Source organism: Sminthopsis crassicaudata, chromosome 5 (assembly GCF_048593235.1).
Source record: "Sminthopsis crassicaudata isolate SCR6 chromosome 5, ASM4859323v1, whole genome shotgun sequence".
In the NCBI taxonomy this organism is placed as follows: domain Eukaryota; kingdom Metazoa; phylum Chordata; class Mammalia; order Dasyuromorphia; family Dasyuridae; genus Sminthopsis; species Sminthopsis crassicaudata.
Window position 1 is genome coordinate 41073375 of NC_133621.1, and position 9529 is coordinate 41082903.

Here is a 9529-nt window from a genome sequence, read left to right on the forward strand (position 1 = left end):
GCTTCCCTATCTTTCTCACCCTTCTTGGCTTATTCCAATGTTGGGATAATTGATTTTCTCCTGAAAATCAAATTGTTGTCTTTTAAAAATGTGGAGATTCCTAAGGGAAGCCAATAGGTAGTAGATTTCAAACAAAAAGATTATATTCTTCTCTCCAAAAAACAAAAACAAAAATAAAACAAATAGATTAAGATTTGGAAGGACCCTTAACTCCATTGAGTCTGATCATCTCTTTTACAGTTGAGGAGTCAAGAGTCTCAGCTATGACATAATTTGCCTAAATCACACAGGTAGTTAGAGAGTGGTGGAATCAGCATTTGAACTTAGGTTTCCTAACTCCAAATCCTATGTTCTTCTCCTTTCTAGAGCTGGACTAGTGTTAGCCAGGTAGTGCAGTGGGTAGTCTTGGGATTGAAGCCAGAAAGACCTGAGTTCAAATTCAGACACTTCCAAGCTCTGTGACCCTGGGCAAGTCAGTAAACCCTATTTGCCTCAGTTTCTTCATCTATCAAAATGAGCTGGAGGAAATAGTGAACCATTCCAATATCTTTGCCAAGAAAACCCTAAATAAGATCACAAAGAATCAGAAAAACAACTGAACAACAACTATAAATCATCTTGAATGCTCAAGGTCAAAAATGCTTGCCAATTTTATTTTGTTGTCTCAGTTTTTTCCCTGCCCAGCGTCTATTGTTTTTCCAATTGTTATTTTCGCTCAAAAGGAGAAAATATGGAGTGCAGTTATAAATAACATTAAGAAACCAAAGGAAAGATTTATTTAGCTCATCATGTATTTTTTAGACCGAGGTGATCTTTATTTACACTCAGATGGAGGTTTTCCTGAAAACAGATCACAAGCCCATCTTCATTTAATAGAAGAAAAGAACATCAGAAAACCACATAATTCAAAATATAGCACTTCTACTCTGCCGAGTCAGCAGTAGTACTTTGTTCATATCTATGACTAATCTTTTGTAGAAATTTTTACTATCTGAACAAATAGCATCCCAAGCATATAACATGAACAGTTTTGTAATTTATTCTTTTTTTAGATGTTTAATAAATATTTATTTATCAATAATTTCTTTTTATTTTTTAAATTTTATTTAATATTTCCCCCAATTACATTCAAAACAATTATTTTTTATATTTGTTTTTAAGATTTTTGAGTTCTAGGGTGGTCTCTCCCTTATTTCTTGCCACAATTAAGAAATCACATGTGAAATTATGCAAATCATTTCCATAAAAGTCAACTGGTAAAAGAAAACATAGATCTTCCACCCTAATGAAAATAAAAACCTAGAAGAAAAATTAAGTTAAAAAGAAAGAAAGAGAGAAAGATAATTCAGACACAATCAGTTCCTTCTCTGGGTATGGATAGGAATTTTCATGATAAGTCCTTCAGAGTAGTTGTGAATGATTCTATCATAATTTATTCTTAAAAACAATGGGCTACATTTGTTAATTCAAATTTAACATCTGACACAGTGGCTACTTTGGATAATATATACAATTTTCTAATCTAGTAATAGGGCAGCTAAATAAATCAGTCGATAGAGTACTGGACCTGAAGTGAAGAAAACTTGAATTCAAATATGGTTTCAGGTACTTTCCAGTTGCAGGATCCTGGGCAAATCAGCCTGCTTAGTTTTCCTCAAATGGGAAAAAAAAAGATAACGTTTTCCAGGATTATTTTGAGGATAAAATGAGTCCATATTTGTAAATTGTTTTTCAAATCTTAAAGCTCTAAATAAAGTTAGCTACTATTTATAGTCTACCTCTCTACTTTGAAGGAGTCATACATTTTCATGTGTTTTCTAGGACCATTATTATTATTAATACTTAGAATTTGGCATTTAGTTTGCTTTACTTATGTTATTGAAATAATTTTCCATATTATTGTTTTGATTCTGTTTTTTTATCTTCATTTTTTTTCTTAATTTCCCATTTTTTTTTAGTGTATAATAATAATTCATTACATCCATACACCATAGCTTCTTCATCCAGTCCCCAATTGATTGGATACCCACTTTGTTTCTAATTCTATATTGCCACAAAGCATGTTGCTGATTGAATGGACCTCTGTTTCTATCTTGGGCTTCCTTAGCCTATTTATTGAGTGGAATAGATAGATCAAAGAGTAAGGTGATATACAAAATAGTTGGACTATTTTACGGTTCTACCAGTAATGTATTAGTGTGTTTGTCCTTTCACAGCCTCGTCAAATTGACTTTTCCTGTCATTTATGAACTGTTCTGGGATACTATTATTTAGAAAATTATTTCTATAGAACAATACATTTTGAATTCCATCTGATTAAAAAAACAAAATTTTGGAGCATAAATTCAAGATAGGAGGTAACCTTAGTTAAAATGGCTTGAGTCCAAATGCTCCTTTAATAAACACTGACTGTATGATCTTGGGCAAGTCACATGAGCTTTCTTGGTTCTCCCAAGCAATACTTTAAGAACATAAGTAATGGAACAGGTGATTTTTTTGAACTGGAAAACAGGGTATTTCCTCCCCAGGGAGACCTCCTCAATGAAATCATTGGTCTGGCCACACACCAAAAAACCAAAACCAAAAACTAACCATTCTTTTCTTAATTTGGAATTTCCTGTGCTATAGATAATGAAGGCACAGGAAACTAGGCAAAATTTGACTGGGTTATCCCCTGGAAATAATTTTTTAAAATTGTTAATATCAGGTTGTTTTCTTGCCATTTGTTTACTTATGCTAGAATTGAAGAATCGGAAGTGGGAGAAGTCATGATTGGAGAATGTCTTGAACTAGCTTATTTTGTTGGGACTCCTAGTTTTTAATAAACATTAATGTTTATTATTTAACTTTGCAAAGCTTAACCAGAAGAGGAGAAAATACTGGTGTGGAATAATTTGAAAGAAGTTTTTAACTTTGTTCTTTACTGTAGATGAAGAACCAGCTCCAGCCGATGGGAAAATTATGTTCAGAAAACCAGCCAAGCGATCCTCTGATGAGAAGTATTTGGGTTTGACAGCAAACTCCAGAAAGAAGAAAAAAGATGAAGGAAAAAAAGAGGACTTGGTTCCAAAAAACATTCAGAAACAAATAAAAAATAGTAGCCTGCTTTCTTTTGATGATACAGAGGAAGATGATTAGTAATTGAACATATTTTGAACTTCTGTATTCTCTCCTTCACTGGCATTTGGGGATGTTCTTTAAAGATTATATTTTGGACTTTTTTCATTTTTTAGGGAGTGTGTATGTTGGTGATCTAGAGTATGTTTGAACTCTGATGTAATTGAAATATTTCAGCAAAAATAATAGAGATCACTTAAGGTACTAGATCACGAATACATGACATAGTTATACATGATGACTCTTCCTATTTCCTTTGTAATAATATCTCTAACATAATACCCATGACCATTTAGATTAAAGACAGAAAGTCTATGTATTCATTTAAAACTATTGATTAGATCTAGATACCAGGATATTATTAGATTTGCTCAATGACCTTGAGGAAGCTGCCTTGTTTTTCCCACCTATAAGCCCATGATTCATTTAATTGCCTTGAATTATAATGAATAATATGTTAATGCAAAATACTTTTTTTTTTTTTATTTTAGTGCTTGCAACTTCCCTCAAACATTAAAACATCTTTTAACTTAGATACTTAACAAGTATTTAAAACCTGTGCTTTGTTAATCTTTTCAAACTTTTTGACATTTTTATTATATTCCACCTTTCAAACTTAGAAAGTTCTATTTAAGTTTATGAATGACTGATTCCTTTGTAGCATATATATATATATATTTTTAAAAAGAAGAAGATTTGAAATTTAGGACAATGTGCATTTCAACAAAAGAAATTTAGGTGGATTCTGAATCCCATTTAGCTATCTAAAATAATTTATTGTGCTCTAATTAAAACACTACCAAGAATTTATTGAAGATTGGCCCAAATTCTCTTGGTGTGAGAAAACATCCTGAATCAGTTTTTTTTGTTTTTGTTTTTGTTTTTTTTTATTTTGAAGCAAAAGAAGTAAAATCAATGGGGAATGTAAAGTTTTGGGAAGGAGCTGATCAGAAATTGCTGTGTTGCAGCTGTTTGAGGTTTAACTGTTAATGTTTTAATGTAGCTTATAAGAACATAATAAAAACAGATGTAAATAAAACTGATATTTAGACATGTTTATACATGTACCGAAGGCTAAGATCCATAAAGACAAAATGGGGATCCTGGTGTGATTGATTTTGCCAGCCTAAGCCAGTGGCTAATTCTTTAAAAATTATTTGCTTCTATTCTTTTGTGTCCCCTCAGCATTTTAGATAGATTCCAGCAGTGATTCTCAAATTTTTTGGTCTTGGTACCCCTTTTCATTCTTCAGAATTATTGAGGACCGCCAGGAAGCTTTTTTTGTTTGTTTGAGTTCTATCTATAGATAATTTACTGTATTTGAAATTAAAACATCATAGTATTATAAGATGAAAATCGTTTTGAGCTTCAGGACCCCCTGAAAGGTGAGTTAGTGGTCTATAGTAGTTGCTTATGGATGGGATGTTTCGTTACTCTGCATTAACCCTTTTGGCTCTTTGACCAGCTTTCTGCCTAAAAAAATTAGCAGAGGGAAAGTTTGAGAAATAGGTTAAAAACTGAACAAAATGGCAGCATATTCCTCAAGGCAAGAAATAAAAATTTAATTAAACTTTAATTTTCATTCAGTGGTGCTGCTACCTATTGCTCAAGGTTGTCAGTTATATCCCAGGAATTTGGGCCAACTCATTCCAGCCAAACTCATTGAAATTGCCAAAGGGCTTTTAATTTCCATATAGAGTTTGCTAGTCCTTGGGGGTTTTAGACTTATTAGAAAGCTTTAAGCCTACAGTGCTGTATCTCCCTTGCCCCTAGATTTTCTGGTTTAGAAGGCTATTATTAATAATAATGAATATTCACTGATGGTTCATGATCTACATAGACTTGCCTTGTAAATTAAACTTAGGTAAATCTTCATCTCCTACCTATCATTATTACCAGTCCCTAGTTTTTTATCAGCCCCTACTTTTCAGTCACCTGTAGTGTCTGAGACTGATGAAGTTAAATGGCTTGGGGAAAAAAATGGTAGCCAGCACTCGGGATAACATTTTTTAAAAAATTAATTACAATTCTTCATTGCTTAGAGTCATCTTTTAGTTTTAGTACAATTGTTTCAGGCTTTGGCCCTGAGATAAATGTTAAAACTTATATACAAAAGACTTTGAAGTTGAGCTGATAATTGATTTCAATAAGTGCTTTCAAAAACAATAATGATTTAAAAGAAAAAAATCCTGTGCAAATAGCCATCTCCCTAAGAAATAGGAGGCAGAGGTTGAAGTGGAAAGTTGCAGGTACCAATTGGTACAAAAATCTAGAAGAGCACACTTTCAGCTTTGATTCCCAACTGTTGGTGTGAACTGAGATAGGAGAGTGTTCTTCAGCTTTCCATTCTCCTCCTACTGCAAATGTGGGAAGGGATATTTATTAGAAACTACTACTCCTCTTTAACATTCATGTGTGTGAATGTACGTATATATATATATATATATATATATATATATATATATATATATATATATATATACATTTGCATGTTAAATAGGGACAGTTTGTGTGTGTGTATGTGTGTGTGTGTATAAATATATTATGTGTATACACACACACACACACTCACGGAATTGGAGTTAGGAGAACCTGAGTTCAAATTTCATTTCAGATATTATCAGTCCCTAGGTAAAGGTCATCTCTCGTATCTAATTTCTTTATATATAAAATCAAGAGGCTGGACTTGGTGGTCCTTTCCACCTATAAATTTATGATCCTATGATGTTCATCCTTTTTTTGAGTTAGATTACTATTTCCTACTCCACTCATTTTATATATGTGGGAATTGAAGTGGGGTTAAGTGACTTGTCCAGGGTCACACAGGCAACTAAGTGTTTGGAGTCAGATTTAAACTCATGAAGAGTCTTCCTGATTCTAGTCCTGGTAATCTGCATTGTGCCACCTAGCTGCTCTGGAAGAAATAAATTTGACATTAGAATTTGGGTCTCTTAAAGTAGAGTTTCACAGTTGAAATTATTTTACTGGTTGCCAGTTCTTAGGGCTCATTTTAAAATTGAACTTTATCCCAAATTATAAAAGTTATGGGTTATATGAAATATATAATACAGTATTCTTACATTGTAATTTTAAGATACTTTTTTAAATGCTATGGAGGCATCTTACAATTATTTTGGCATGTTGTAATTTAAAGATACATTTTAAAGACTTTTTTTTAGACCTAGGTAAAAATTAAAAAAAAATCTAGGAAAAGAAAGTTCACTTTGGTTCATTTTAAACAAAATGATGAGTTAATTATGATGCAGAAATAATACAAATGTACAGTTAGTTAAGTTGATCACTAGCTGAAAGAATGTTTCTTCTCTGCTTTGTAATTTAATATGAAGTTCCTTTGATCTGTCCTATTCTCCAATTAAAATTGTACTGCATTTTTAAAAAATGTGAAACTTTAGATCTTTTTAAAGTCCTTAAGTTATTAAAATAAGAGAATGTATCGATTTTTCCCTCTCTTATTATTAATGCTTGTCTTTGGCATTTCATTTATCTCTAATAATGGAACCAGACAATTGAAGGCTTGGTTTTTAACTTAATCACTTTTACTTCTCATTCCAGGAATTCCTATGATTCCCAGCATGACTAAGTGCTAGCAGAACTCACACAATATGGAAACATGAGTTTTGTTTAAAAGGACCACAAAATATTTTTCACCTGTCAGTATGTGTAGTAATAATTCAGAGTTGTATTTGAAGATTTGATGAAGATTTCTGGTTTTTCATGTTAGGATTACTCTGATGCTATTGTTATTAAGGATCACATTAAAATTTGAATCTGATTTTTTTTCCCCTCTTCATTATAAAGTCTATATTCTGTCAAATAGTAACAGTAATGCTGTGGTAGCATTATACAAGATGTCTTTTTTTCCTCCTGAATTCTTAAGTTAGAGAATACATCACCCTGAGGCTTAAGGTTAGGGGCAAGAAACAAAAGTAAAAATTACTGTATAAGTACATCTACTTCTTTCAGTGAATTAAAGTGAACAAAATGACAAATTCACTCCAACAATAGTTCACTGTGATTGTTTAACATGGCCTGTGTAAAAATAGTGAAATTTGATTTGGCATTTGTTGAATTTTTTTGCAGGCATACTATGCTACCACCAATAGGCCACAAGGCACAGCATCCTTGGCCTATATTTATGAATGTGGGTATGAAAACTTGGAATTTAATAATTTTTGTGTAGAGTTCAAAATACTCTTAAAAGTCTTTCTCAACATAACTAATTTTGGCAAGTAAAATATCTTTTTTTTTTTTTTTTTTTTTTGGAAACAGCAACTTTTAAAAATTGAAAGAATTTGGCATTGGAGGTAAATTATTGCTTGAAAATTTCTTTTTATGGGATCCATTCTTTTTTAAAATTTGAACTTATAGTGCCAAAGAACACACAAAAAAAGATTATAAAATTATGAATCTATTTTATACTGTTTACTTTTAAAAAAGCAAATAATAATTTCATGTGATACTTTCAATACTGTCCTGCTTATATGTGCTTCCTTCTGATTTTTTCTGATTTGTTGTTTCTAAGTTTTTAAAAAAAATAGTATCTTACCTCTACACACCTCTCAGATTGGCTAAGATGACAGGAAAAGATAATGACAATTGTTGGAGGGGATGTGGGAAAACTGGGACACTGGTACATTGTTGGTGGAACTGTGAATGTATCCGACCATTCTGGAGAGCAGTTTTGGACTCTGCTCAAAAAGTTATCAAACTATGCATACCCTTTGATCCAGCAGTATTTCTACTGGGTCTGTGTCCCAAAGAGATCTTAAAGGAGGGAAAGGGACCCACATGTGCAAAAATGTTTGTGTCAGCCCTTTTTGTAGTATCAAGGAACTAGAAACTGAGTGGAGTTTCTATCAGTTGGAGAATGGCTAAATAAATTGTGGTATATGAATGTTATGGAATATTATTGTTCTGTAAGAAATGACCAGCAGGATGATCTCAGAGAGGCCTGGAAAGACTTAAATAAACTGATTCTAAGTGAAATGAGCAGAACCAGGAAATCATTGTACATGGAAACAAGACTACACGATGATCAATTCTGATGAACGTGGCTCTTTTCGACAAGTCAATAGACTTGTAATGGAGAAAGACATCTGGACCCAGAGAAAGGACCATGGGAACTGAATGCGGTTCACAAAATAGCATTCTCATTCTTTTTTATTTTTGTTTGCTTGCATTTTATTTTGCTTCTCTTTTTCTTTTTTTTTTTACTGGTTTGTTTGATTTTTCGTGTGCAGTATAACAATTGTATAAATATATATGCATGTATTGGATTTAGCATATATTTTACCATGTTTTACATATATTGGACTACTTCCCATCTAGTAGAGGGCATGAGGGAAGGAGGGAAAATTAGGACACAAGGCTTTGCAAGGGCTAATATTGAATTGTCCATGCATATGTTTTGAAAAATAAAAAGCTTTAGTAAAAAAAAAAAAAAGAAGAAGAAGAAGAAATAATATCTTGTAATGATGAAGAAAACAATTTGAAGAAAAAATCCTTTGGAGAGAGTAGAATTAATATAGCCAAAGACAGTAGAGCCAGATAAAATAGTGGAAAAATTAAAAAAAGTAAAAAACAAAACAAAACAAAAACATTTAAACAATACAACCCACTATTTTTTCCACTGCCATAAATATTTACTGATGAAGATGAAAGACCTCCGTTTGCTTTATGTAAATGCTTTAGTTACAGATAGCATGAAATCTAATCAATTGAAAAGAGTATCTTGGAAAGTATACTTCTAGAATATATTGAAAAGACATTTTTTTCTAGAGAAAATTAGATGCTTTTAATAAGAAAAAAATGACATTCAAAAAAGCATTACTGTGACATCAGAAAGATGAATGCATCATCTAAGATGGCTTGCTGAATTGCTAAAAGTAAACAACTTCCTTCAGTATGAGGACCATTTGTTCTACCTACAGTTTTTTATAATGAAATGTCTGGTAAATCATATAGAAAACCCTTTCAAATGGTTTCACTTGCAACTTACATGGTAGGAAAAATGCCATGTGTTTGAAGACCTTTTTGAAGAAATAATTGGGGAACTGAAATCTTCCTATTTTGCATTGCAAGATAGATAATGCCAGACCCTGTGCTAAGTGCTCCAAACAAAAAGAAAAACATTCCCTGTCCTCCATGTGCTTACATTCCAGTGGGAAAGATAGCACATAAAAAGGAGCAAGGGTAGGAGGTAGCTATAGTTGGATGGAGAAGTCAGAAATAGAACCAAAGATGAAGCAACAGATGTAAAGATGCTCATCTGATTATGATGTTAGGGAACTTTGATTATGTAAATTTATTGATGGCAATACTACATCTAGGAAAAATTTCAATATGATTGAAATTATGATGTGATTTTGTGTATGTGTGTGAAAATAGTATA

General features: G+C 32.1%; 1 protein-coding gene across 2 annotated transcripts in view; it reads left to right on the forward strand.

Annotated features, from left to right (window-relative positions):
- KIAA1143 (KIAA1143 ortholog) overlaps positions 1 to 4158 on the forward strand; it is a 38082-nt gene extending 33924 nt beyond the window's left edge. For both annotated transcript variants that reach the window (XM_074271693.1, XM_074271694.1), the window contains one exon: positions 2930 to 4158. In XM_074271693.1, coding sequence (XP_074127794.1) covers positions 2930 to 3013 — 84 coding nt within the window. In that variant the 3' untranslated portion in view covers positions 3014 to 4158. The remainder of the gene's footprint in view (positions 1 to 2929) is intronic.
- Positions 4159 to 9529: the final 5371 nt, after the last annotated feature.